This window comes from Fonsecaea erecta (assembly GCF_001651985.1).
Source record: "Fonsecaea erecta strain CBS 125763 chromosome Unknown Scaff9, whole genome shotgun sequence".
NCBI classification, from domain to species: Eukaryota; Fungi; Ascomycota; class Eurotiomycetes; order Chaetothyriales; family Herpotrichiellaceae; genus Fonsecaea; species Fonsecaea erecta.
In genome coordinates this window covers 444,654-472,056 of record NW_017387252.1, presented here as the reverse complement: position 1 = coordinate 472,056, position 27,403 = coordinate 444,654, and the positions used below count along the sequence as shown (strand labels likewise).

Sequence of the window (27,403 nt, the reverse complement as noted above, 5' to 3'; positions counted from 1 at the left end):
AAGATATTCGTCCATCCATCCATCCATTCATCCATTCACTTACTCCACTCATCCACTCATTCCGGCGCGTCCTTGATGGTCCCGTCACTCCGGATGACGACGTGCTTGTACGCCAAACTGGCCTGCTTGGGGTTCTGTGCCTCGAACAGCTCGTCGAGCTCTTCCAGGCTGCGGCCCCGGGTCTCGACGAAGAAGAAGTAGATGACGACGACGCCGAAGGCGTCCCACACCACGTACAGGATGTAGAAGCGCCAGCCCGAATTCGCGATCGCCACCGGCGGCACGTACGTGTTGAGCACGTTGACGCAGTTGACCATGAAGTTCAGGTATGCCATGCCTGGATTTTTTTTTCAGTCAGTCGTCGGTTTCAGTCAGTTTCTTTGTGCCAAAACAGGGGCGCACGTGTGTATGAAAAGAGGAAACACAAGAGACTTGCCTTTGGCTCTGGCGGTGAATGTGAGGACTTCTGCTGGGTAGAGAGACTGCATGGGGGTCTATACAAGGTAAAACCGTGGTCGTTAGCGAGAGGAAACCCCCCATTCTAAGAGCGAAGGGTAGTGTGGAGGCCACCGCTTGCTTACCCATGCAAAGGCAAAAACGACGAGAAAAACGTAGAGGAAAGCAACTCCCGTGGCTCCCACTGCAGGTTTCCCTGCCTGGTTGGCGGTGCACGCGGTGATGATGGCCACCGACGCCGACATGCCCGCGCTCGAAACCATCAGGACCTTGCGACGGCCCAGCTTCTCGACGAAGCGCAACCCACAGAGGGCCGCAACCATCATGATCGGGGTCTGCAGCGCGTTCAGGAGCAGCTGGGTGTGCACGCTGGTGATGCCGGCCGTCTTGGCCATGAGCGGGAAATAGTAGCTCGTGGGCGGGAGGTCGAGCTGGCCGAACCAGGCGATGCAGGTGACCAGGAAGGTGCGATATCGCGCGGCCCGCGTGTTGAAGAGCTCGCGGAAGTCCCAGAACCGCTTGTCCGCGCCGTCTATGCGGATCACCTCCATCATCTCCTCCAGCTCAACTCGCACCACCACCGAGCCTGGGTCACCGTCACCGTGGTACTTGACCAGCACGGCTTTCGCTTCTTCAATGCGGTCATGGGCGAGTAGCCTAAGAAGGGGGGACCGTAACGTCAATCCAACTTCCTTGTGGGTTGGATCATGGGTGTTAACTTACCATCGAGGCGTCTCCGGGATAAACCAGACACAGCAGAGGATGATAATGGACGGCAGTCCCTGCACAGCCAGCGGGAGCCGCCAGATAAACGACGAGTTGGTGTTGATATAGTACAAGCCGTACTCCAGCCATGTGGAGATGATTGTGCCCAAGAAGAAGCAAGCCTGAAAACCCCCCGTGAGCTGCCCACGGTACTTCGGGTACGCCATTTCCACGACATAGCTGGGCCCGGCCGTCTGCACGAGAACGGCGCCCATGCCCAAGATGAACCGGCCCCCCTCTAGGGTGGCAAGGTTCTGGGCTGCGGCTTGGAGAATGGTGCCAACGATGCAGACCGTCGAGCCGATGGCCATGCCCACTCGCCGGCCGTACTTGTCGGAGCAGGGACCGGCGAAGAAGGAGCCGGCCACATTGCCGATGACATACAGCGCCGCGATCAGGCCCTGGTTGTTGGAGTTGATGCCGAAGAAGTCGATGAAGGGCGGCATCGCAGACAGCCCACCTGGGATTCACGTTGAGCGCTGGGGAGCCTTTCCCTCCTTGCAAGGTATCTGGTACATACCAAAAGTGTTCGCGTCAAAGCCATTGGTCGCCGAGCACAGATATGCGATAAAGATACAAGCATACAGTTTCAAGAAGCTCTTGCGTAGTGGTCTGGGTTTCTCTTGCAGGAGTGCCTCCTCCATGCGTGAGGCGTGTATGCGCGCCGTGCCTTGAACGTCGCCATATTCGTGCTGCTGCTGCCCTCTCCCGGCAACGTCCTCAGAGTGGGTGATGTCGTATGCCTTGGTATCCATATCAGTATCGGCCACTATTGGGGTGAACCTCATGGTGGAAGAGGAGCGTACACTTGGCACTCGTGTGTTTTTTATGGTTGCAGCCCTGGCAACAGCACACCTGCCGCCGATGTACGATATAGGCTAAATGAATGGAGCCCATCAGCCGCATCAAGGTCTGTGAGAGGTCAAGCAGCACCATCAGGACGAAAGGGTCTACAGTCGAGACACCCCAGACGTAGTCTGCCTCTTCGAGCTCGGAGATGGGCCATGCCAATGGCCATGTACGGGTTTCATGTGAATCCATGGGCCGGCGATTCTCCGATAGGTGGTGCTGTACGGTAAAACAGATATATAGGCAGAATATAGACATTCCGTGGGCGGCTATGTCGGCATTAACACGGATGGCCCCTACCGTGTCATAGCCTTAGATACCATAAGTGGTCCCAAGGTATGGGAGAACTCCCAACGAGAAAGAATGGCCTTGCTGGAAGTGGAGAGTGGGATCCATGGCTAGCATGGCACCGTGGATGGGACTGATGTAAAGTATCCCCACGCGGAGTATCGGCTCAAGATGGATTTTGCGGGGGACCCTTGTAACAACGCCAGTCCTTCTGGCGCAGTTGGGAGCAAACATTGACGACAGGCCTGTAGCAGCGGTGTGAAGAAGAAAGTGGGCCAGGTTATGTGTATGAAGAAAGACAGATCCTTTTCCACATCGAAATACCCATCTCGTTCTTCTGCCGTCTATACCCCATGTTCATCACTCGTCATAGGGATGCTGTATCGGGTTTCAAGCCATATCCTGGTCTTCCTCCGTCAACAGGTCCTGCACACATCGCCCTGGCCATGCGTAATGCATCCATAGGAGAGAGCTGAGGGGCAAAGAAGAATCCATCGGTGCTCTGGTAGCCGAATAACAGCTCGTTGCTGTCGTTTCTGTTCCTTTCAGCCTTGACAGCAAGAATTTGTCGCCTTGTATCCCATTACCATCCAGCTGTACGGATAGAAGGCGTTCTCTTCGTCGTCGAGAGAAAATTCTTGCGGGATAGTGAGATGCTTCAGCTGCATATCGCCCAGCAGCGATCAGATGAGGCCATCGAATCCTTTGAGTCGAATTGCAGGACCTGTAATTGCTTCCAACGCTCGCCAGCTCAGTACCTGACGCCAGATGCACTGGTCAGATCGCTAAATTTGCAGCATCAGACAGTCGTAGGATATGCAGATAACGACAACAGCAACTCGTTCATTTTGACAGTCAGTCCTCTGGTTTTTGGCCATACACGACGTATCTCAAATACAGAGGTCAGCTCGGCTGCAGCTTCCCACGCCGACTTGATACTCACATGGGCCAGTACGAGTGGATTCTGGTGTCACGCAAATCCTTCCGCACCTGCACAAGGAATACTCGAATTTCCTCGGCCGTCATACCAAACGCCGTGGTCCAGAGTCGAACTGTGAAGCCGTCCAGTCCTTCGAGCATGTTGATCATATTCCAGACACCAATTTCCTTCAGGCTTTTGTTCTTCGGCCAGGGGTTGACGGGCCACCTGAAAACTTCCTGCCGAACCCCTGTAAATCCCGCCTCGACCATCCACTCCTCGTACTTCGCAGTCCAGGAGGGATCTCGCCCAAGCTCTACACAAGCCTCTATATATCTGTCGTTCCACTCCCCGAAGGCAGTTCCATCGAGTGTGCCATCGTCACACAAGAATGGCATGTAGAGGTCCTGCATCTCTAGCCATCCACCAGGCTGCAGGGCATTAAAGGCGCGGCGGAAGAGCCTCGGAAAATCAGAGCAGGAAGTGAGAAGCATTCTCCCATGAATGAAATCGAACTTTCTATTGAACGTCCAGGGGGTATCAAAATCGTCAACTTCGAATTTGCAGTTTGGAGGGACAACACGCGGCTGGATTGCGCTAAGATCGTTGCCCAGGACATTCGATTCAGGATGCTGGTCGGCAAATCCGATTGCCCAAATGCCAGTCCCTGTCCCTAGGTCAAGGACCTCCTGCATTGCTCGCTGAACAGGGGCAAGGAAAAGCTTTCGACCAAACGTAGTCAAAAATATCTCGTGCTGTAGATCCAGGCGTTCCTGCTCGAGGTCGTCCTCTGGGAGGATGTAGGAGCCATCCTTGTACCTGTGGTAGGCCCTACCATTCTCCTGTATGCCTTGAAACAGACTCGATCTGAGAGAGCGCGTGTAGGTCGACAGGTCGTCTCCAAGAGCAGAGTCAACGTCGTCTGCCTCGATGACAATGTCTGGTTGACGTGCCTGGGTTTCTGACAAACTCATCTCGCAGGGCTGCTCTGTTAGCGAAAGCCAAAGATCTAGTTAGGGTAGCAGTAGTAGCTAGTAGAGGCAACGGCGGCATAGGCAGGGGGGGCTGGAGTCGCCTCGAGTAGGTATAATTACTGGAAATAAACTCCCGAATATTGTCGATGGGATGGAGAGCAAGATTCAGCAGATTTATCGGAGCGGTGAGGACGGCTCCCTGGGGATGCATCGCTGGCTCGCTTAAGCATGTAGGGCGACCGCTATACCTGTTCGAAGCCCTCACTAAGACAAACAGCAACAGTGCGACAAGCGATTGGAGTAAACATCTTTACCCTGATTCCAAGGCAGAAATTATTTGTACCAGTGAGCTGCGACGTCTGAGAGATCCAAGTTCGAACATCATATTGGAGGGAGACAAGTTAGTAGACTGCCAAGGAGCCGCTTGACTTGGCACTCGGCTGACCTGCCTCTTTGTTGGTGTGATCTGGATATAGATTTGATGTTTAAATGAATGGAAGGGAAACAAGCCCAACAATCTTCTTCAATTCGAACGACAAAGAGGCCGTTTTAGTTTGGCTAGATGGACGTCCAGAAAGGTAACTCTGCAGTCCATCAGACGACCTCAGTGATCTAGACGTCTCGATACCTGCGACAGTGGCTCCGTGGTGGCTCGTTCTGATCTGAAGTTAGGCGTTCTTATTGACATACGCCACAGGGCCAACATACACATGTCTTGCGCGGATGATATAGTAAGTGAAAGCAAGCAACACAACTCCTCCGTACACGGCACAGGCCCAGTTCATGGCTGCTGCAGGTGGATTTGGCAGTGGAGGGAAGAATGAGAAAACGTAGACCACCGCGCAGAAACAAAGTGCGGCCACGTTGATCCCCAGGCCAAACTTGCCGAGAGAGAACTTGGACGGAAGAAGAGGTAGGCCACGAATTCGCCTCCAGGTCATGCTGCCAATTGAGGTCATGTAACTCGTGATCAGCGCCACCGTGCCAATGGACATGATGATGTTGAAGGCAATCGACGAGCCAATGTTGATGCAGTGGAAAACGCATGAGCAAAGGGCCGAGACAATAATGGAGTTGACCGGGACGTCGTATCCAGGTGGAACCTGAGACACCCAACGGTGGAAAGGAACTCCCTTGTCTCGAGCAAAAGAGAACAGCTGACGAGAGGAGCCCGCCATGGTGGTGAGGTTGGCACACACGTTGAGGATGATGAGGATGGCGGTGAGGCCGACTGCACCACCGTTGGACTCAGTAGCCGTGGCGAACACCTGAATGACAGGGTAGCCTGTCGGTGATGCGAGGTCGTCGTCCAAGTTCCCCAACGTATAGAGGAATGTGCTGGAGCTTGATTAACGACACAATCTCTGAATCAAAGGAAGTCCCACTTACACAAGCATGACGAATCCGAGAAGTCCGTTCACGACTATAGTCCAGATCATGGCCCTTGGAAGGATTTTCGAGGCGCTCTTCAGCTCCTCGGCCATGTGCGCTGCGGCATCACCTCCAACCATTGCACCAGCGTTGGTGATCATCCCGACAAGACAGGCGACACCGACTGCCACTGGTTAGCTGAATGCGCTTCAGTCAAACTTTTGAGCAAAACTCACTGCTCCCCCATCCATTGGCATCCGTGAAGGAGGTCCACACTTCAGAGCTTGGAGTACGCGGAGCCATAACCCAGAGAGGCACCAAGATAGCCACGAACCCGGCGATGTGAAGCACCAAGATGAGCCCCTCGACCAGTGGCAGGTGGTTCGCAAGGAAGATGTTGAATAAGGCCACACAAACGGTGATGGCCATTGCGATCAAGGTTCCATGCCATCGTTGAGGGTGGTATGTGTCAGGGTTGTTTAAGATGATACAGCCCTGAATCATGGTGCCAGCAACAAATGCGCCAATGGTTGTGCCAATCTGATAACCGAGGATGCCAAACCAGCCGATGAAATAGGACAGCAATTTCTGGACATTTGGAGGAGCAAATTCAGAGACCCAATGATATTGTCCGCCTTGTCACGCAGCTATGTTAGCATTGTTTTTCTCTCCAGGGTCACGCAAAGCCGTCATACCAGAGGTAGGAGCCATGGAAGCCATCTCCGCCATGGAAACACTGACGAGGACGAAGCCGATATATACCGCAACGAAGGTCCAGATAAGCCCCCCAGGCCCGCCATTGCCCAGCCCAAAGGCCAGTGTCGACAGAATCGTTTCCCAGGTACTCATGATGATAAGGGCAAACCCGAAGATAGACACGAAACCAAAGTTACGCTGTTCATCTGTCAATAACTCGCGTCCAAGACCAAGCAAGGATTTGAACTGGCCTTGAAGAGCTGTTCCTTGCCCAAACGCGCCATGGCGTTCCTGTCCGCGACCGTTCCTGTCTTCTCATCAAGGACGAGGCCCTCGTCGTTGACATCCTCGGTCGCATCGATGCTGTAATTGATTGACTTGTCCATTTTGTGAGGTTGGGATACAAAATACTTGTGGGAAGAGAAACGAAAGAGAGAAGAGAAGAAAACAGTTGAAGAGAAGGAGTAGATCGGGTCAAGATGCCTCGAAGAAGACTCCTGCAGGGAGACCTTTCCCGTCTAAGGAGTCCTCCAATCCCCACATAGGGCTTGCCACGAGGCTCAGTGGTTCAACGATTGGGGAAATCAGCAAACCTCTCCAGGGCTTGGACAGCGTGGGCTGGAAACAGGACCGATCTTTCAAGCGAAGGGTCCTACAACCGACTATTTCACGCTCAGCATGACCTGATTCCACGCAGCGAGATTGAACCGCCTGGAAGCTGGTCGGTAGCATCTCTAATCGAGGCAAAGAGATAGCTGATTGGTCGAGAAGCAGGATATCAGTATCCCAGACCAATGTGCCAACACAGCTGCATGAGCTACTCGGACTAAACTGGTCCACCATTGAGATCCCTGTGATCATGTCGCGGTGTATCCACCATCCATCCCTTGTTGTCCGCCGTCGGAATTACGGCCTCTGCATGATCCTGGGCTTTCGACACTCCTGGTAGCATGATGCTGTATCGATTGACGTGGTCCCACTTTGAAAGCAGGCTAACCTGAGGACATTGATCAAGGAGAATGGGTTCAGTAAGTCTTCATTTGGCAAAAAATCCTGGACGAATGCGAGACTAGGGGAAATGCGGACTACGAGAACGCCCGAGAGCTCGCAGCAACGCAAACAGAATGTCCCCGAAAACCCCTATCACTGGAACAGCAAAAGCTAATCTCCTCTGGAGTAACTGAGCGTCGCACAGGAACTTCTAAGGAAATGTCTGGTTTGTTGAAGGACCACTGAAGAGCTTCAGTCATTTGGGCAGAAGTCAGGACGGCCGCCAGTGTATAGTCACTGCAACGAAGTAGTCAACACAGCGTTGGGTACTTATAGCAGAAAGTGTCGTGCTTGTTTCTGCCCTTCATCACACTCAGGCACTGCGGAAATGCGTTCCTAGTCGACAAAAGAACTCTCCCGCACGGGTACAGACGGTAAGACGCAACCTCCTCAAAACTTCGCTTGCAGTCGATCTAACCCACGGGCGGCGCGGCGGTATAAAAGGTTCCTTCCGGCCCTAATGTCTGGGGGCGAATGAGGGACCATCATTGCCTGTATAGGTGGGCTACATGGCCCCCGTCACATTCACTGGCCCCAGTGGGTAAAGCAGAGATATGCCGGGGCAATGGCAAGTGGGTTCCGGAAAAAAGGCCGACACATGGTCTGTGCGTTGTCCTCCCAAGTACGTACGAGAACTGAACTCTTTGAAGTCCGTGACGAACTGCCTTGCTCGACGGCAATCTCAACAGCCGACAGGGTATCTGGGAGCCTTCAAAGAGACATCCTAATGACGCTGGTACACCTTCATCATGCTTTAGCGATCTCTAGAGGGATGATTCACCACGGTGCCATCAGGGGAATCAACCTGGCTACTGCAGAGACGAAGGCTCAGCAACCAATCCTTGGCCCTGGTAGACCTCTCATGACAACCTAACTTGCCATAGTGTACCCCAATGGTGCGGCCTTCCTGGAACCATCAGCTGAGTAGATGCAAAGGGTGCAGGCTTGAAGCTTTCAAGGACAAGCTTTGCAGCCTCGAAACCCTGTCCGAAATGTCCCGTTTCGACCAGGTATCGCGCGACCAGGCACTGTCAGAGCCAGCCACCAAGGATTTGGCGCAAGGTACCACCATAAGAAAGGAAACGATCTCCTGCACTAGTGCTGCCTCCAACTTGCGGCTTCTCGAGTGACAGGGAGCGGGAGCCCTGCGTGCCCTAGGACAAGACCTCGCTTCCAGTCCCTTGAGAGCTCGCACGCTGGACATATAGAGTGCAGTGTCGCCAGAGAGCTTCATTCAATGATATCGAGCCCCAGCCTTGAGAATGAGTACCTCCTCCGAAGCAGCACCTGCCTTGGGCCCGCGCCCTTATCACCACACCGAAAATGACCACCGTGGGATCGTTCTGACGATGACCATTCTTTTCCTGACCTACTCCCTCATGGTGCTGGCAATGCGTATTGCGAGCAAATACAGGCATATGGCCATCGAGGACTGGCTCTCAGTCGCGGCAACGGTTTGTTCAAAGACCTCACCATGGCAGTTCTGCACAGGAAGCTCATGATCGACAGACTATCGCGGTGGCACAATTCATTGCCATCATGGTTGCAACTGTCGACGGCGGTTTCGGCTCTTCGTATACGTTATTGTCTCCCAGTGACACACATACAGTTGCCAATGTATGTCTGACGAAAGCCTTGACGCAGATCCAAGCTGATACGATTGCTAGTCGCTGAGAGCCGGAGACGTTCTTTTCCTGTTAGCCCTCTTCGGGGGCAAATCATCCGCCATCTGGCTCTGCAGGCGTCTGTTTGCCGTCGGGCAGCATGAGAAACATCTTTACTGCGAAATAACCATTGCTATCTGCGGAGTATGGTGTTTAGGGTCAATTCTTGCTGCCACAGTTGGGTGTACGGCGACTGAAGTTATTCGATCGGGTCCAGAGAAATGCTCAGGATTGGTGAGTCAAGCCCAGATGCTTGAGATCCAGAATCATTGACCAGATATCAGGTCACTCGTTGGATCGTCATTGGCCTATTCGACGCGCTGCTGGAAGTGGTCATTTGGTGTCTTTCCCTCGTCGTCATCTTCCCACTACACATGACTCTTCAGAGAAAAGTCCAAGCGTCCATATGCTTTGTTCTCAGATTGCCGTACGGTGCGAATCCTGCATGGTCGTTGCATATGCTGACTGATCGGTTGTAGAATCATTGTCCTCATCGGCCTGCAAATCAAATATGTCTCGGATTTCAGCTCGGCATCCAACGCAGGCATTGCACTCACACGTCCTGTGCTCTTTCGCCAGGCTGAGGTCGTCTACTCCCTCCTCTCTGCCGCCATCCCGGCCTTAAACCAGTACCTGCGCAAATTCGACACAACACAGGCCACCGTATTCGGATACAATGCCGGCCAATACGGTTCGGGCGGACACTCCTACCAGATGGACTCTCTGGCCGCCCAGGGGACCAAAAGTAACGACACGAGGAACTATACCCGGATGGAAAACGACAAGGCCGGCGAAGTCTTGGGGAAGAGCACAAGCATCAATTTCTGTCCCCCAGACCACATGCGGTATCACGCTAGCGTCGAAGGACCACACAACGAGGGATTCAACCACGACGGCAGATCGAATGTCTCGCATGAAGAGGATTCGCTCGGGAGACACAACAGTGAGGAGTTCATCATTCGCAAAGACGTGGAGTACACAGTTCGTCACGAGCAGCGTTAAAGAGACTTCCTCGTCACTTTCGTGTTGCGTCAGTCACTGTACAACATTGCACGTCGATCACACTCTCGGAACAGATTCTGATCTCAAATGGTAATTGTCCAGATTTCCGGACCAAAAACCATTCAGCTTGGTGGCTACACGCTGATGAGAAGAGACAGACATGCCAACCCCGGAGTCCACTAAGTTTTCGCAAAGTATATAACTAAATAGGCTGACCTCGTCTTCGGTGCTTGGTATAGCGCCAGTAGTCGTAACCTCTGCCTGGATTACTCTCTGTTCCCCCTTCTTCGACATCGGGTCTGAGGATCCCTCGAACCCTTGCCGACTATAAATGTGAATGTCGACTTCATATTAAGGTTTCTCTTGAGTTCGAGAGAGCTATTACTAGCAAAAAGTATACGGGAGACGGTAACGGTTCCCGGAGACATGCTTTCTGGTCGGGTTGAGCGAATCAGACTAGGACTTCCTGTCTCTTAACACCACCCGTCCTTAGCGGAGTAGAGGCCGCCCGATGTGGGCTCGTGAGGATAGCGAAATGAACTACACAGTACCCACAAACTCTACTAGCCAGCCCTGGCGCAGATAACATCATGCTGCGTGCTGTGTAGCCATCTGGACTGGGCCCACCCCTTTATTGCGTGGAGATATGTACCCCATCCTTCCTCTCTGAGAGTATTAAAACAGAAGAACTTTTGTTCGACTTGAGTGAGCAACCTCCGTCTTTTTTCGACCTGATAAGAACTGCTAGTACTGCTGTCGATCATTAGCTCTAAAAAAACCCGAAAACCACCAGCTGGCCCCTGCGAACCTCGACAGACAACATGCCCGTCCGGCGAGCCGTAGCGGCCGACATCCCCGTCATGGCGACGGTCCTTGCAGCAGCCTTCGGACCTGATCGTCTGTTCCAGGTCTTGTTCCCTTTCCAACAGCAGCACCCGGCGGATTTCGAACGGGCATTGCGCGAGAGCCTGTGGCTTTCGTGGTACGACTACCAGAAGGTGCTGATGGTCTCGTATGAGACCAGAGCTGGCGAGGAAACTCCTGGTGAGGCACTCTCACACGATGAAGCTCTCAAGATATCGTCGTCGAAGCCGAATTCATCCGTCCAAAAGGATGGCGAAACTATCACTGGTATCGCTGAGTGGGAACGTGCCGGCGAAGGAGCATTCCACATCAATGGACTCTGGGGACGGTGGGATCCACGTGAGTCCGTCCAGTCAATCGTTCTTTCTTAACGCAAGAATCGCTGTTCCACCTAACATTCGCGCTCTCTCTACATAGGTCGATTGGTGAAGCCCATCCTGTCCACATATTTTCGCCTCAGAAGGTTTCTCTTCCGCAATAAAGCTGCCGTCCGCCCAACAGCCGAGAACCCTCGACCGCTGACGTACTGGGCACTGGGCCCGACGCTGATGCCATTCAGCATACGATTCATGAGCGCGCCGCACCGGCAGACACACTGGTCGCTCGAGATCCTGGGCGTGCACCCGAGCTTCCAAGGACGCGGGTTCGGGAGGGAGCTCGTAGCGCGTGGACTGGAGATGGCGCGATTGGATCCAATGGGCGATGTTCCTGCGTGCGTCATGGCCGCCGACGGCAAAGAGGCTTTTTATCAGAAGTGCGGCTTCACGGACCTGGTCGGATATGTGAGCAAAGCGGAGGACGGCAAGGGGAACGAGAACCCGTTGCAGAGGAATGGTGTCGGTGGTGGCGCTGTGTTGTGGACCCGGTGAATTATGCTGCCTGTAGAGTATAGGACTCGTACTGATCCCGGAGGAGGAGAAGGCTCCTGAGGAGATAAGTGACAGGATAAATATGGGGCGATTAGGGTCGAGTTCGGCCAGTCTGGACAACTTTGAAGGTACGGTTGGAGAAGCAACTGTAGCTCCATCTACATCAACTCGTAGTTGCTGTTGCCTACTTGATCGTGTTGGTCGGGCTAGATGCAGGCGCAAGAAAGACTTCAATCAAGATTAAAAGCTATAAGGTCGTGGTTCTCACGGTACGAGACTACCAGATACAGTTTATCATGGGTTCTGGAGAATGTTTCGCCAGAACTGCTGGCAATAACCCGCGCTCAGGGATGTATATAGACGGTCCTAGAGGCGGCACTGGGCCTTTAACCCAGACACATTCAGCCACTGCAGCTATGATCAGGAACGCTCATGACTGTTGGTCGAAATGCGCTCTCAGGGTTCGCTACAAGAGAGCCCATTGCCCGCCGTGAGCTCGCTGGGCAGCCCCCGCCAAGAATATTTCTATGGGCCGCGGGACTTTTTGCCGATGTACAGCCACCGTTCATTGTGTGGAACGGGAGATTGGAATCAGCTTCGTATCATATCATATCATAATGCGCGGCAACAATTGACTAACATACAATGTTGTAATAAACCATTCTCAAACGCAGCACCTTAACTTCCGTAACAGGCTTAGCTTAACCGTGGTGGCGTTTCCGCAAATAGAGCCACAACGCAGGAAACTTTATTTTCGCCTTTTCCAGCCACAGACTTAGGATGTTCGCGCCTTTCGCGGCTTGCAGGCAGCACGGTGCCATTTCTTCTGTCTGTGCGTTATTGCTACCAGGCAGACCCCCGTAGCAATAAATAATACGTATGAGCTCTTGTCTGCACAGGCGAGTGTCGTTTATGAGGGGAAGTTCGAGGAGATGGTAATACCACCTGGGCGCATCGCACGGTTGATAACGCCTGCGAACTCGCTTGTGAGAGAGCCCTTTCGTGTAGTAGGGTATGAGATTGGCCATGCGGATCAACCAAATTTGTCGAGCATTCGTTTTGGGGGGTTCCCTCATACTGTGAGGTGTTCTCCCGTTTTCTTGCTTGCCTGGGGGCATCTCAAGCTTTTGCGACGTTACATAATACCAGTATCTCAAGAAATCGCTGCGGAGCATGAGCTGCTGTGACGGGAACTCGACTCATACTAAGGAGGTGCAACGAATCTACATGATTTTGATCGTGGTGCGGAAAGCATTCTGGAGGGACACCTACCAATAGCCATTTGAAAACTTGAAAGCCGCCGGCTAGTGACGTTGTAGTACTCCATTAGTAACTAGCCAGGAAGAGCTAATGCGTAGGTAGTATCCAGCTTTGCAGTATCGTCACAACTCCTTCGTCGAGCACGAGAGGAAACAACGGGTTGCCCTCTCGGCGGGCCGCAAGAAATTCTATTCTGGCTTAGTGTGTTCCAGAAGTGGCTGGATGCTCTCTATTCTGTGCCGGGAAATTTTAGGTTGTTGACTGTCAATTTGCTAAGCGAGAAGAACGAGCAGGCTTGATGGATTGCGACCAATTATCCCCCAGCTTTTCGCTAGAGCTGGATGGAACCACTGTGATGCGCCATGCCCCGGTGTCGGCGAATAGATTATGGATCATCTTGCCGCGCTCGCGAGATTTGGGGGCTGGAGATCCCTTTTTCACTCACAGGCTATGGTTGCCTTTTGCGGAGCTATCGCAGGGCTATGTTCCCCGCTTGTGACCACAAAACATGAGATGACAAAGCTGCGGCTCAAGGCATTAGTCGCCATAAGATCACCACAGTCACAAAACGCCATAGGCAAGGAGGATTACATGTGACAGATTCCGGCGGTGTTACATAATGTAAACCCGTGCCAAGCCCTTGGCATGGCCTGACTAAGCGAGTCTTGCCCCGATCCCGCCGCCGTCAACCAATGGGAGCGGAGCGCCTCTTGCCTATTTCAACCGCCCTACGTTTTGCTGTTTTCAGTCAGACGTAAATGGCGATCTTGCTGCACCGCCGACCTGCTAAACATTACACGACGCGAAGCAAGGCCCAGGATCTCGCCAAGGGGGGAAAGCTTTGATCGAGGCTTGGACCCCTCCAGGAGGCACAACGGCGTTACACACCCTAATCACATATACCGTGTACACATTTGATCTGGAATTCACGGTGTTTGTCTGCATACCGTCCTCCGTGTGTATCGATGTCTCTTCCTGCTTGCCTGCCTGCCTGCCCACTTCCCACGACCGGGCCGTCACAAATGTGGTAAACGGTAACAGTACCCTCTTACGGCACGCCCGAGTGCGTCGAGGGAGTGCCTTGGTGGCGATGGAGGGAGGGAGGCAGTGGACGGGGAGCGGGCCAGGAGTGCTTGTGGCCAGAAATGTAGGGGATGGAATGATATCAACCTTCCTTCGTTGACGGCAAAGTGGGGACCGTGAAATCCATTAATTAAGAGGGATGGAACAGGTCGATTTCTCAAGGGGTAGTAGAAACCTCTCAAGGTAAATAAGTCTCTCACTCTTGTCAAGTTTACTAAACAGCCGGTATTACACACACCCAAATCAAGTTGTCGGGTGCAAAAAGATCATGGCTCCCCATGCCGCTATCCTTCGAAGGAGTCATGGTAAATCCAAGGACGGATGTAGAACCTGCCTGTCCCGGCGGGTGAGATGTGATCAGGCCAGACCTACGTGGTGAGTAACTACCCCAAACAGCAACTCCGACACTAACGGGGACACGAGCCAAAACTGTGCTCGAGGCTCGCGAGCGTGCGTCTACCTAAGCTCATCAGCAGGCACCGCTTTAGACCATGCGAGGTCCATCGCCTGGGTAGAGTCGATCGAGAGTGCGTGTCGAACCTGGAGGGAAAGCGGAGAAACGCCATTCCCAAAGCTGAAGGTTTTATCATCCCTCGATTGGCACGGCCTGGATCCGCGAGGTCTCCGGTATCTCTACTACATTGCCTCCCTCGGAGATATTTTGGACCAGAATAAAGCGCGGAAATTTGCCCTCTGGTACGATACCTACGAAATGTATGCATGCCCCCCGCTGCCCCGAAGCCGACTCTCGGGGCCCAAGTTTCCACTAACGACCCCCAACACAGAGGTATCCAAGCCACAGCAAAGTATGACTTTGTCGCATACGCGCAAATAGTGGCCGCGGCTACCCGTATCGGCAAGTTGACCAAGATGGCAAGCGTCATGGAAGACGCGGTGTGGTACAGGTCATTGGCTCTGAAAGGCTTGCAACAGGCGCTGGCATGCTTCTCCAAGGAGAATGCCGACGGCGTGTTGGCGGCGTCCATCAGCTTCATGTTCAACCAGCCAACCCCAGCCGATCTGCGGAGAGTCCTGCAGGGTACAACCGCCGTGGTCGACGCCATGCGCCCATGGGCCGCATCATCCGGAGTACGGGCGCTATACGAACTCGTCTATACTGACGAAGCAGAAACCCAATACCCCGACCACCCGGAGCAACAAAGCACTGGTTCTTATTGCACCGAGCCAGCAACGACGTCTGCTCCTCTGGTCACGGTGCAGTCGGCCACAGCGGCTGTCGAGTTCCTGCTGGAGCAGGGGTTGACCGCCATGAACCGGCTGACCGTGTGCATCAGGCACATGAAAGAGCTGGCCACCACGGCGCGGGGTCTGGCAGACATGCTCCGGATGGCCCAGGCAAAACACCTGAACGGCCAAAAATACGACCCATTCTGGCTCGTCCACCCGTTCTGCGGGATGACCAGCCGCGAGGCCATCTCCTTCAGCGACATCCGCGGCTCGAAGCCCTTCATCCTTCTCTTCCTGGCCCACCTGTACAGTGCCGTGGTCGTGGTGTCGATGCTGTACCCAGAACTTGACACCGCCGGGTTCGTCACCGTCCGTCTATACTCCTTAGATGCCCTGAGACGGCATTTCGAGCCCATCGCCACGGTTGAGTGCGACACCTGCGGGGAGGCCCACCGCTGCCAGGAGCTTATGGCATTCCCTTGGAATGTCCTGCAGACATACCGAAAATGGCGAGTCGATCGGCGAAGCCTGTCACCACGGTCGTCGCCGTCTCCTGCTCCCGAGCGGTGGGAAGAGAGCTCACTCAACATGACGTTTGATGCGAAGGGAATTGCCACCATCGACAAAGCTACCCATAAAGGCCCGACGGCTGGTAGAGAGCTGCAGAGAACGCACCAAAGCTGGCTACGGGAATACGCAGACTCTAGCAAGCATGTGCCGGGAGACGCTTCACACCACAGTTTCATGGACCAGCTCTCAACCATGTAGCGAGCAGAAAGACCTCAAAGTTGTCGGGTGGCAAGGCTGTCAAACCATCATGGTGGAGGTTTTATGTTACGTCCGACTCAGTCGATTCAGATCGAGGACACTATGACACGAATGGAGGATCATCTACCGCCTCAAATGGTCATTAATGCTTGTAGCAGCGCACTGTGAGCCAGCTAACTGGGTGTGTTCGCCCTGTTGCGCGTCAGGTTCTGCATTTGTCCCATCGTCGATGCTGTACAGCCAGTATGATGTTCCATAGTCCCACTCCTTATCTGAATGACAACTGTGGCTCTCCGCTGTTTCATGTTAACCGCCCTTTCTTGCCGGTATGACAGCTTCCTTCGCGGCGCCTGTCTCAGGCCTTGACAGTAATAATTAAACCATCAGCCTTAACGATAGCCTCATCTCCAGACGTCTCGGGCTTGTGCTCCCCCACCACTATCTTCTTTTCCACATTGTCCTTTGATTCGATCACGCCATTGACCGTGCTATTCGTCACATCTGCCTTGTTTCCTTGCACCTCGGAGTTCATGCTATCCTTTGGCTTTTGCAAGGGGCGTCGGTTGTTCCAGGCCCGGCGGCTCTTCTTCCTATTGAGTTTTTGCTGAAGTGATTGTAACTTGTGTTGCTGGTCCCCGCTGACAGGTGGAGTGTTTTCCTGGTTTGGACCGGCGTCGGCACTGACTTTCGTATTGTCAGAGGTTCTTTTTCCATTTGACATGGCGGACTTGTTCCCAGCTCCCACACCACCTGAGGAAGCCGTGCGCGAGGAACTGTTCTTCACGTCCTTGAGTGGTCGCTCAGCTTCCTTCTGCGCACGGCGATCACGTCTGGCTTGGAAGATAGCACTGCGAGCAGAAAGCTGACTGTCACCTCTCATGTAGGCAATGGCGCGAACGATGGTGTCAGTGGCCTAAGCAAGGTCAATCAGTCGCGCAGAAATCAAGCAGATGACCAAGAAAGAGCACTCACAATGAAAGAAGCATTCATGAGCTGCACGAGATTCGTGGCCAGCAAAGCCATGTCCTTGGAGTTGTCTCCTGCCTCACTCGCGTTTCCATCTTCATGCAGCACTCTACGGGCCTGATTCATCATCCCCCGGACGTGATCCTCCGTAGCAACACTGAATGTCGCTGGGGTGCGAATTTGCTTCCTGGCACTTCCTGATTGCTTGGTCAAGCTGCTCTCCTCTTTCTTAGGCGTGGCAACCTGGTGATCTGCACCCCCATACGGAGGTTCGGCAGATTCTGTGCTGGTCTCCTTCTGTTTAATGTCGGCTGTGACTGTCTGGGCAGGCTCAGCTTTGCCGCTGGTGGCGTGGTCGGTCATGGTCAAGGGTTCGCTCGACACGGCACAAACTGGCTGGAAAACCAATGAGTGGGATGAACATCACGGGGGAGTGTGATACTGACTCTGGATTCTTTTATGTTTGATAAAAGGACAACGTCGTGGCAGGGCGGGCAGAGCAGATCAAGAAAGGTGTTTGGTCGAAGGAAGGATGAGATGTGATGAGGAGGAAGCAGGAAAGTCTAACTGAGGAGATAAGAGCGAAGACGAAGCAACTTCACCCTTCAAACAAAGGAAAGTACCTACCTGTCCCATCCTCGGAAAAGGCAAAATGGGAAGTGCGAGAGACGAGGGTCTGGCAGAGCTGGGACAAACGAAATGTGCATTTTGGTGTAGTTCGGGTCTCACGATGCTCACTGTAGCAATCACTGAACTTCTTCACTCTCCCTCAGAGATCGCTTGCCATTCAGCTACGCAGTTCGGATCCATCCTGCGCGTGAAATGCCTGATCCCTCGCTAGCAGGCCTACTGACGGTCATCTGCAATGAACCTCAAGACGAACCGCCTCCTTGTTGCATTGAAGGCGGCTGTCAGATGGTCATCGCCAAAAAAATAGATGATATTGAACATTCCAGACCGCTGAGGACACTTGAGGTAGGTGCGTTTGGTCAACTTAAGGGCCTCAGTGAGGTGGAGTTGATGCTCGGTCAACCTTCTCTCTAGCCAAGGACCCCGCAACCAAAACACTCGGCTTCTCCGTAACGTTGTCCAGCCACTGATCGTCTTGCATGAAGTTCAAGAGAAGCAAACCACCTCTGAAGTATTATATCCTCTTTACTTTCACCCTAGCAAGCCTGCCCAACGGCTCGAACCCCAATCCATGGCAGGTCTACTGAAAAAGCCCTTCAAGCTTGCGCTCGTGCAGCTCGCGTCAGGTAAGTGGTGAGTACCTTTTTCGAAACTGGACCCGAAGAAATGATCCTGATACGTGTACAGGAGGTGATAAAGCAGCAAATCTGGCACATGCCCGCTCAAAAGTTGTCGAGGCCGCAAAGGCGGGCGCCTCCATGATCGTCCTCCCTGAATGCTTCAACTCTCCATACGGCTGTCAATATTTCCCCAAATATGCCGAGACCATCCTACCTTCGCCTCCCTCCGAAGAGAAGTCACCCTCGTGGCATATGCTATCCAAGGTTGCCGCAGAGACCAAGACCTATCTGATCGGCGGAAGTATACCAGAATTCGTCCCGGAGACGAAGGAATACTTCAACACCTCCCTTGTCTTCGCGCCCTCAGGAAAACTTCTGGCAACGCATCGAAAGACACATTTGTTTGACATCGATATACCAGGAAAGATCAAGTTTAAGGAAAGTGATGTCTTATCCCCTGGAAACAAAGTGACCATCATCGATATACCGGAATATGGTAAGATTGGACTGGCAATATGCTATGATGTTCGCTTCCCCGAACTCGCCATGATAGCTGCAAGGAAGGATGCTTTCATGTTCGTTTATCCCGGGGCCTTCAACACGACGACGGGTCCCATGCATTGGACATTGCAGGCCCGTGCGAGGGCGATGGACAACCAGATCTACGTGGCCATGTGCAGTCCCGCGAGAGATATGGAGGCAACCTATCACGCCTATGGGCACTCGATGATAGTCAATCCCAATGCAGAAGTTTTGGTGGAGGCTCAAGAGTACGAGGATATTGTCTATGCCGAAATTGATGGCGCAAAGATTGAAGAGACGAGAAAAGGCATCCCGATCTACACTCAGAGAAGGTTTGATGTCTATCCGGACGTGAGTGCTGGAAAAGTTCGATACGACGAATGAAAGATAGAGGTGTCCTTGCCAGCCAAACGCACAGCAGGAAAGACGAGAATAGATACTGGAGTAGATCTGATCTTTCAACAGTCGAACTGGAACGACTTGCTCCCGCCCAATGGTGTTCATTTCTCCGCCTTTTCAAGACACTCCCAATGACGAATTACAAACTTACCATAAAGTACGGGTTCACGTGACTGAAATCTTGGCACCACCTTTCCCCTTTTGGACTGACTGCGCACATCCAAATTTCAATCCCAGATGTCTTCTTCTGCCAGCCAGTTCACCATCCCGCCAGTGTCTCCCATCCTTCGCGCCACTTCAGACAGTATGTAAAAGAAAAACCACACTCCTCTGCTCGCCCCTGCACCACCCATTTTCCTCTTCTGCGTGAGATCTTGTCAAAGGTTTCCGCAAAGATCGCCCAAAAAAGAGAGCGAGAGATTCTTCGAGCAAGGAATCCCTGCAGCTAACCCAGACTTTCGACTTTAGAAGACCCCCCTTCCTTTCAAAAATGGCGAAAGACAACCCCAAGACCCAGCCGAAGAAGACGACGGCGTCCAAGAAGTCCCGGTCGGCGATTGGAGATGTCGTCGCGCGCGAGTACACCATCCATCTGCACAAGCGAGTATGTCTCCTACCACCTGTTCCGTGAAACCGCTCGAAACCCCCGGAAGAGGGATAAGAAGAATAGGAGGAAGGGGTAGAGAGGAGAATGGATACACCACGCCATGAGGGAATCAGTTTTATGAAGTCCACCCGAACGGCTTGCTCGCCCTGCCTCGTCTCAATTCCTTTCCTACCCTCTCTCGTCTATATTTTCCCACCTGCAAGCATTATGGACGGAAGACTGATTATCACTCTACAAAAATGAAAGGTTCACGGCGTCAGCTTCAAGAAGCGAGCGCCCCGCGCAATCAAGGAGATCCGAAGATTCGCGACACAGGCTATGGTACGTTTTGACTCCCCTGCCGAGGGTACCGCACAAAGGTTCCCTCTCTCTTGACCCTGCGTCTGTCCTGACTCATCGCCTATTCGAGTCACTCTCCCCAATGCTGGAACTATGATACGGTTTGCTCACTTTTCGTTTCTTCTCAATTTCCAGGGAACCAACGACGTGCGCCTCGACCCCCAACTGAACAAGAAGGTGTGGGAGTCCGGCATCAAGGGTGTCCCCTTCCGCCTCCGGGTCCGCATATCGCGGAAGAGAAACGACGAGGAAGGCGCCACGGAGAAGCTGTACTCGTACGTCCAGGCCGTGAACGTCAAGGAGCGGGAAGCCAAGGGTCTGCAGACCGTCGTTGTTGAGGACTCGTAGGCGAAAAGAAGAAGAAGCAAGGATTCCTTGAGCGAGCTAGCGAGCTAAGCTGCACCGTATGTGAAAAGTTGCTGCGGGATTGTGAGGACAGGACCTGGTGGAGAGTGTGACGTTCGGCGGTCAAAAGGAACTCGATTCCCCCTTCGCAAAAATGTCCTAGATCCGTGTTGGGAGAGAAGAAGGGGGCCAGCCAGATGGAAGACAGACGAGGATGAGATACCATGACCACCACAAAAGGTTCCGCGTGCGTTAGTAACTATTATTGGCATGTTTCCGCGACGGCAAGAGGTGTTGTTGCGAAAGCACCATCGCAGAGAAATATCAAAACTTCGAGGAAGCAGTTATCCTTTGATTCCATATTCTGCGTAGACGTGTATTCCTCTACGGTGCATCCCATGCCTCGCCTACATCGCGACGCTCAGGGAGCATCAAGTGTCAAGAGACTCCGCTCAACAATCCCTGATGGCATTCAAAAGAGACAATTTCTGTGCAAAAGAGCTCGACTTGGCAGACATATACAATATCGTCTGGTGCGATGATTTAGATGCGGTGGCGCCATATCACACATATCTTGTTGCTGTACATTGATAAAAAGGAGGGCCTGAAAACTCCATCGCTGTGCAAATCTCCCCGTCTGGTACATGCGATGCTCCCTTCTTGCTCGACCGTCCATCCTCAAATTAGAAACACATTCTCGGGAAAATTTCAAGCACTTTTGTTCTCCTCCAGAATCTTCGCCAACTCGTTCGCCATCTCTGGCGTTTTCAATTTCAACACTAACCGCACGATCTTTCCCTTGTACATCAATGCCCCCCTGACTGCACCACTCTTGTTGCTTGGAACACTTTCGTAGCTCGTACTCCCCACAAGGTGAGAATTGAAAAGAATATTAGCGCTTGGGTCCACGCGGAATACCACACGGGTTCTGTTGGTCTCTTTGTTTTTGAGAACTCGGACCTGGCCCACACCCATCGAGTTCCAGTCGTTTGGAGTGTATTTCTGTTTGGTGTCCTTTGCCATTTCCTCTGTGAAAAACACGAGGGCTTTGGACCGGCCAGTCCAAAGGCAATTTTCGTTTTCTTCTCCTGCTCGCGAGTCCATCAGCGAAGTTTGTGGATCTTCAGTGCTTTCGTCGGTCTCGTTTGTAGCAACAGATTCGTTATCTGTCAGGCCAGGCGAGGTGGCGCGAGATGAGACAGCAGAACTAGCCACGGAGCCGCCTCCAAGATGAGAAATGGCACCCAGATAGCCAGGCGCCGGTGAGGGAGTGGGGGCACCGAATGCAAAGCCCAAACTCGGTGTGTCGGAGCCTCTCGATCCCGGGGTCGCCGTGCCAAAGAGAGTACTGAGCGGCTTGAACGCAGCCGAGTCCTCCTTCTCCTTCTCGCCGGGCGAGGCTGCCGTCAATTTGAAAACAGGGGCACTTGATTGCTTGTCTCCATTTGCGAAAGAGATAGGTGCAACTTCCTTCCACGTGTTGTCGGTCCCTGCTGGAGAAGTGAGAACCGATTTGGCGAGGCTGGTGTTCTTGTCTGCGTTGCTCGGCGTACTTGGTCGAGAGCCAAACAAACCCTCTCCTGGAACTGGACCCTGTCTGGTTGCTCCACCGGAAAAGATGGAAGTACCAGAGGCAGGTGTAGGTGTTGTACTTCCTGGAGTTGGAGTATAGTGGAACCCGCTTGCTGGCTTGAGAGTCGATGTACCAGTGGAGGAACTGAAGGGAGAAACCGACGGCTGTTCAGGTGTCGTTTTGCCCACTTGAGAACCCCAGGTCGATGAACCAAACGAGGGGTACTTCGGGGCTTGCGTAACAGTAGGCGTTCCCGCTTCAGACTTAGTTTTCTCGCCGTTCGTTGGTGTGGCTTTGTCTTTGTTGGGATTTGGCTCAATGCGCTCCCATAAACTCTTTCCAGCATTCGGGTTGTTTTTTGCCCTATCCATGGCAGCCTGCAGGTCGTTGTCATCCTCATCCTCTTCGTCTTCTTCGTTTTCTTCGGCAACTTCATCTTCAGGGAGGTCATCTTCAGGCTCGTCTCCTTCATGGCTATCGTCACCAGTCTCTTCTTCGTAACTGTCTGCGGCTTGGTCATGACTTGATGTGCTGTTCTCGTTCTCATCTGCGTCTGTGGCTGTCGATTGTTCAGCGTCTGCACCTTTGGATGCGAGCGCAGCAAAGGGATTAGAAGACACCGAGGAGGAGAACCCCGTGAAGGAAGCTTTGGTAGCATCCTTCTCCTTCGAAGGCTGGACGGCATTACTAGTACCAAAGATCGGTTTGAACCCCGCCTTTGCGACGGCATCAATCTTTGCTTTCTTTGCTCGGTTTTCCTCTTCAATCTTTTTGCGGAATGTCTCCTCATCATCCTCGTCCGAATCGAACTCCTCAGCCTTGCGCTTTTCAATCAGATCTTTCTCGAACTTGTCAGCATTTGCCTTTGCTTTCTGCCCAAATGCAGCAAGGAAGTTTGTGTTGCCACCTCCAAACTTGGGAACTTCAAAGGTTGGTTGCTTCGGTGGTGGTTTCGTTGGCGTTGTCGAGGGCATGGATGAGGGCATGATTTGTGTCTGATTCGTTTGATAAAGAGGGAGAGCGCTTCCAACCGGGGTCGGAGTGAATCCTGCAAATTGGGTTGACGGTTTAAACCCTGGAGTAGCTGGCGAACTACCAGAGATGTTGTTCGCTTCAACCCCAGCGACCTTGTCCTTGAGCATGCTAGCCGCCGTGGCAGATGCCTGACCACCATTCGCAGCGTTGTTTGTCACGGGCATGGCCGCATCTGATGATACAGTGGTAGTTTGGGGGCCAAACAGGATCGATCTTTGTGAAGAGCTGGTTTCTCGGGTTCTCTTGTTCTGATCGGGTTCTGCTTCACGATCATCGACTTGATCGGCTTTGCGTTTCGTTCCTGCGACATTGCGCACAAACAATCCCAATGATGCGCCAATACTCTCACGTGAAGCCACATAATGCCTGATGATGTGTTCAAAGTCTTGCGAGCGCGGGTCCAGAGCAGCTATCTTCTTCTGGAAGCCGTAGTTCAGAGAATGAAGACGGTAGTCCCGGTCAAATTCTTGGAATTTCTCGGGAGTAGTGTGACCAGGAACGCGTGAAGGGGCCTTTGTGTATACAGGTCTCTTTACCGGTTCCAGATCCATGGCAGATTTCTCTGCATTTTCAGAAGGTTTTTGTACCGTCCCGCTCGTTGCAGGAAGGGCTGGCTCTGACGCTGAAGGACCGCTGGCTTGCGCAGCGGTGGCGGACAAGACATTGGGTACGAATGAAGACTTTTGAATTGTTTGAGATTGCTGAGGTTCCGGTCGGGACAGACCACTGAATCCATGGGGAGCCGAAGACGGCTGTGGAAAAGTTGGCTCTGCAGAACTCTTATTTCTTTCGGCGCCCTTATTTCTTTCGGCGCCGGAATTTGGCGCACTGGGGAACGGGCTCATATCTGGTGTTTGAGCCTGACTGGACTCCTGCATAGCCTTGGGCTGTGCATTGAATGCAGGTTGGGATGAAGCCTCAATTGCCTTATTCAGTTTGCTTAACAAGTTCGCATTAGCGGCCTTGCCGTCTTCAAGACCTTGTACAGTGGAAAACAATTCTCCACCAAAGGCAGGCGTCGACGGGCTGGTAAAGCCGAACAACGAACTCGGCGCAGCATTCTTGGGTTGCTCGGCAGGTTCCGACGAAGGACCAGCTTTTGGCACCTCCGGTTGAATGGCAGGCCGACTAAAACTTCCGGATCCCCCAAAGATACTCGAGGTCGTCGATCCGGTTGCTGGCGTCGTGGAGCCAAAGTTAAACATCGTACTTGATGGTTTCGGTTCGGATGCGTCGGTCGCTGGCTTGGGTTGCGCGGAGGTTCCAAAGACGACGGGCGACTTACTCGTGGTGGTTTCTTGCCTCTCAGCCGTGGACGTAGCTGTCTGACTTGTGGCGCCAAGGTTAAATATGGGTTTTGATACAGAAACAGCCGGAGTTGGGCCACTGGCACCCGTAAAAAGCCCCGCGAAAGGGTTAGCAGACTGCTCAGCGGATCCTGAAGCAACTGGCTTCTCTGGAGACGAAGGTCGATGTTGCGCCTCGACCGCAGGCTGAGAAGTGTTCTGACCGCCAAACAAAGAAGTGGCCGGTTTGGCATCGTCCGCTTTCGTGGCGCTGGAGTTGACAAAGGAACTGCCCGATGGGGGAAAAAGGCCGGAATTTTGACCGAAAGAAAACTTGTTAGGTGCTGATGATGGGAATCCAGTATTAGATGACTGATTTGGGGTAGAGCCAAACATATTGCCAACATCGCTTTGGGTTGCTGGTGTACTGGAGCCAAAGAATCCAGTGCCTTGACTCTGGGACGTAGCACTGGTTTGCCCGAAGACAAACTTGGAGGCCGAGGATTGCGTATCAGCATCCTGTTTGGTGCCGAAAGCGGGAAGGGGACTTTGTGCAACAGATGTGCTTTGGCCGAAGTTGAACGTCGGTGTCTGGGACACCGCCGTCGACGACGACTGACCGAACCCGCCGAATACTGGCTGTGTTTGGGAAGGCTGGGCGAAAGGGTTCGTTGCAGCAGGGGGCTCTGTGGGCTTTGAGGGCTGCCCAAACAAACCCGTCCCATTTGTATTTGCAGTCTGAGTTCCACCGAAACTGACGGGTGCATTGGACTGTTGTCCTGACGGCTGGCCAAAGGAAAAATTGTTTGACCCGAAAGCACTCCCAAATGAAGGCTTCTTCTGAGGCGATTCCATTGAGATATCCTGCGCGTCCGCAGTTCCATTCAAAGTCGCGAAGGGATTGGGCGTATCAGTGGGCGCACCGAAGCTGAAGGAGCTCGCCTGCGGAGGCTGAAAGTTGAAAGAACTGCTAGTGGCAGCAGACCCTTGAGGAAAAGACTGGCTTGTGCCAAAGGCGACAGCGCCATTCATCGTAGGAAACGCTTGTTGTTGGGTTGTGCTTTGGGAAAAAGGATTCGGCGTGCCGAAGGAGGAGGAGGAATGAGACGTGCGGCTTCCGCCTAGCCGACCTCGCGGCGTGGCTATCCTGAGAGAGAGTCAGTAAATGATGTTGATGGAAGGCGTCAGTAAACGCGAAGAGGTCCGGGCAAAGTAAAGGTGGCGAGTGCAGAGCCTATGGGTAACTGCAGCCAAGCGACTGGAGCAGGGTGCCCAGGGCGGAGGAATGTATGGATTTTTTGAGGGGATCGAATTCAGGAGCGCAACAACAACATAAGCGCGACAAGGTAATGGCATCAACGGGTGTACTGGACAAAACTACTCACTTTCGCCGTGCCTGCTGAGCGGCTGTTGACATTTTGGGTTTGTCGTCTCCGGTGGGGGTGTTCGCTGTAGAGCCGTTGTCTTTTGTGATATATTCGTCTGCGACACGTTTCGGCATGTCACTGGTTGGTTGGAGAAGGTCGAAGGGAGGAGGATGAGGGCGAGGGTGAGGACGAAAAAATACAGAATGAGAGAACCTGGACCATCGAGACGGGACGCGTTGATGAAGGACTGGGATGGGACTGTGCTTGGAGTGAAAAGGGCTGGATTCAATGCCTGCGCCTTTGATGAAGAAATATTAATTAATATTGCGATCGCAGTTTCGTAGTCTCAGTGTTGCAAGGACTTGCTGCCAGATTCCGGGGTCTCGGGTCTTTTGCCCTTTTGGCTGGCGAACTGCCAGCACCGAGTCCAGCTGCGCCCACGTGACTGTTTCCACGTGACTGTGATGGGGGCCGAAATATTTGGTGCAGTCGTCCACTTCATTTCCCTGCCTCCTGAAGAGTGAAGGGCATAATATCACCAGCTTTCTCTACCTACTTCGAAGCTCCGAAAGGCAGTGTCTGCGTTGTACTTGTAGGCAAGCTCCTCATTTGTGAAACTGTCTTATCAAAGGTGCTACTCCACCTCGAGATGAGGATTTCAGTTCAGCGACAACACACGGCCAGAACTCGCCGGAGTCCTCATCTATGCCTACCGTATCAGGATCTGGGACATCATCTCCCTTTAGTGAATCGGAAAGATGAAGAATGACATGCCAGCCCAGCTCCTTCGCCGTGCCCGACCGCCCAAAAGAAGAGATACCGTCTTGGCTTCTTGTACCGCAGCTTGAGTATCTCCGCCTCTCTCGCTCTTCAGAAAGACTTCGCCGTCAAGGACACCACCCAAGACCACCCGTGGCAATGCGAAACCCTGGACGCGATAAAGTCTCATTTCACTTCCAGTTATCCACTAGTATCCAGGTGCCTTGGGAATTGAGATAATAGATGTGGCGCAAGGATTCCATGCGTGGCTGGCTCATGTGTGGGACACCTCGATTCGTTTCTGCGGTATCGCGTTCCACCCACATTGACACATCCCTTTCCAGCTCATTGAAATTACAGGCAAGTTGAAACTACCTGAATTTTGTATAATCTTCGAAAGGTGCCCCGAAGCTGTTTGAGTTTGCCCCGGCGTTGACTTGGCTTGCCGCCATTAGAACTGATGAACACGCCAGCCGTACGAACAATATCAAAAACCCATGACGAGGACAACTGGTTGGCATATTTCTCCGATATGCGTTCCACGGAAGATTCAACTACGGACATATTTCTGATTACCCGGTGGTGGGACCTTCTAAACCAGTAGGGCATCGAACACACATGGCGTGAAGGCCGCCTGCATACAAAGGGGACAAATTGACGTCTCGTCCATGCCAATATCACCAGGTATTTCAGCACCAACTGACGACTCAAGCCACAGAGATCCACTTCTCCTGCCCGCGCTTTTGGTGATGAATGGGGTGGTTTTTCAAGCCCACCAATCGAACCGCGTCAGCTGTGCAACTTGGTGTGCCAGGAACCATGCCCTGGTGCGCATGTGAATCTATACGGCGACAAGTTCAGGCCACATGGGCCGACCCCGTTTGAGCCC

At 53.0% G+C, this 27,403-nt stretch overlaps 10 protein-coding genes across 10 annotated transcripts; 5 read left to right on the top strand and 5 right to left on the bottom strand.

The window, feature by feature from the left end:
* Nucleotides 1–56: 56 nt before the first annotated feature.
* Nucleotides 57–2,009, bottom strand: AYL99_09400 (hypothetical protein; the record flags this gene model as incomplete). The annotated part of the gene is made up of 5 exons (XM_018840907.1): nucleotides 57–337; nucleotides 403–541; nucleotides 582–1,113; nucleotides 1,180–1,681; nucleotides 1,742–2,009. The coding sequence occupies 5 exons, from the start codon at nucleotides 2,007–2,009 to the stop codon at nucleotides 57–59; spliced, it is 1,722 nt and encodes a 573-aa protein (XP_018689588.1).
* A 1,288-nt stretch (nucleotides 2,010–3,297) lies between these two features.
* Nucleotides 3,298–4,251, bottom strand: AYL99_09399 (hypothetical protein; the record flags this gene model as incomplete). Its single annotated transcript, XM_018840906.1, has 1 exon — nucleotides 3,298–4,251. One exon carries the CDS (start codon nucleotides 4,249–4,251, stop codon nucleotides 3,298–3,300), a length of 954 nt encoding a protein of 317 aa, XP_018689587.1.
* A 668-nt stretch (nucleotides 4,252–4,919) lies between these two features.
* On the bottom strand, nucleotides 4,920–6,704 carry AYL99_09398 (hypothetical protein; the record flags this gene model as incomplete). Its single annotated transcript, XM_018840905.1, has 5 exons — nucleotides 4,920–5,589; nucleotides 5,641–5,806; nucleotides 5,859–6,257; nucleotides 6,318–6,516; nucleotides 6,549–6,704. 5 exons carry the CDS (start codon nucleotides 6,702–6,704, stop codon nucleotides 4,920–4,922), a joined length of 1,590 nt encoding a protein of 529 aa, XP_018689586.1.
* A 1,926-nt stretch (nucleotides 6,705–8,630) lies between these two features.
* Nucleotides 8,631–10,034, top strand: AYL99_09397 (hypothetical protein; the record flags this gene model as incomplete). Its single annotated transcript, XM_018840904.1, has 5 exons — nucleotides 8,631–8,822; nucleotides 8,878–8,985; nucleotides 9,036–9,266; nucleotides 9,317–9,459; nucleotides 9,512–10,034. The coding sequence occupies 5 exons, from the start codon at nucleotides 8,631–8,633 to the stop codon at nucleotides 10,032–10,034; spliced, it is 1,197 nt and encodes a 398-aa protein (XP_018689585.1).
* An 821-nt stretch (nucleotides 10,035–10,855) lies between these two features.
* AYL99_09396 (hypothetical protein) lies at nucleotides 10,856–11,767 on the top strand (the record flags this gene model as incomplete). Its single annotated transcript, XM_018840903.1, has 2 exons — nucleotides 10,856–11,237; nucleotides 11,316–11,767. 2 exons carry the CDS (start codon nucleotides 10,856–10,858, stop codon nucleotides 11,765–11,767), a joined length of 834 nt encoding a protein of 277 aa, XP_018689584.1.
* Nucleotides 11,768–14,388: 2,621 nt separating this feature from the next.
* Nucleotides 14,389–16,066, top strand: AYL99_09395 (hypothetical protein; the record flags this gene model as incomplete). Its single annotated transcript, XM_018840902.1, has 3 exons — nucleotides 14,389–14,456; nucleotides 14,507–14,824; nucleotides 14,896–16,066. The coding sequence occupies 3 exons, from the start codon at nucleotides 14,389–14,391 to the stop codon at nucleotides 16,064–16,066; spliced, it is 1,557 nt and encodes a 518-aa protein (XP_018689583.1).
* Nucleotides 16,067–16,421: 355 nt separating this feature from the next.
* Nucleotides 16,422–17,395, bottom strand: AYL99_09394 (hypothetical protein; the record flags this gene model as incomplete). Its single annotated transcript, XM_018840901.1, has 2 exons — nucleotides 16,422–16,979; nucleotides 17,039–17,395. 2 exons carry the CDS (start codon nucleotides 17,393–17,395, stop codon nucleotides 16,422–16,424), a joined length of 915 nt encoding a protein of 304 aa, XP_018689582.1.
* An 838-nt stretch (nucleotides 17,396–18,233) lies between these two features.
* AYL99_09393 (hypothetical protein) lies at nucleotides 18,234–19,188 on the top strand (the record flags this gene model as incomplete). Its single annotated transcript, XM_018840900.1, has 2 exons — nucleotides 18,234–18,288; nucleotides 18,350–19,188. 2 exons carry the CDS (start codon nucleotides 18,234–18,236, stop codon nucleotides 19,186–19,188), a joined length of 894 nt encoding a protein of 297 aa, XP_018689581.1.
* Nucleotides 19,189–19,693: 505 nt separating this feature from the next.
* Nucleotides 19,694–20,497, top strand: AYL99_09392 (50S ribosomal protein L31e; the record flags this gene model as incomplete). Its single annotated transcript, XM_018840899.1, has 3 exons — nucleotides 19,694–19,807; nucleotides 20,057–20,131; nucleotides 20,285–20,497. The coding sequence occupies 3 exons, from the start codon at nucleotides 19,694–19,696 to the stop codon at nucleotides 20,495–20,497; spliced, it is 402 nt and encodes a 133-aa protein (XP_018689580.1).
* Nucleotides 20,498–21,202: 705 nt separating this feature from the next.
* Nucleotides 21,203–25,889, bottom strand: AYL99_09391 (hypothetical protein; the record flags this gene model as incomplete). The annotated part of the gene is made up of 2 exons (XM_018840898.1): nucleotides 21,203–25,535; nucleotides 25,774–25,889. 2 exons carry the CDS (start codon nucleotides 25,887–25,889, stop codon nucleotides 21,203–21,205), a joined length of 4,449 nt encoding a protein of 1,482 aa, XP_018689579.1.
* Between the last annotated feature and the right edge of the window lie 1,514 nt (nucleotides 25,890–27,403).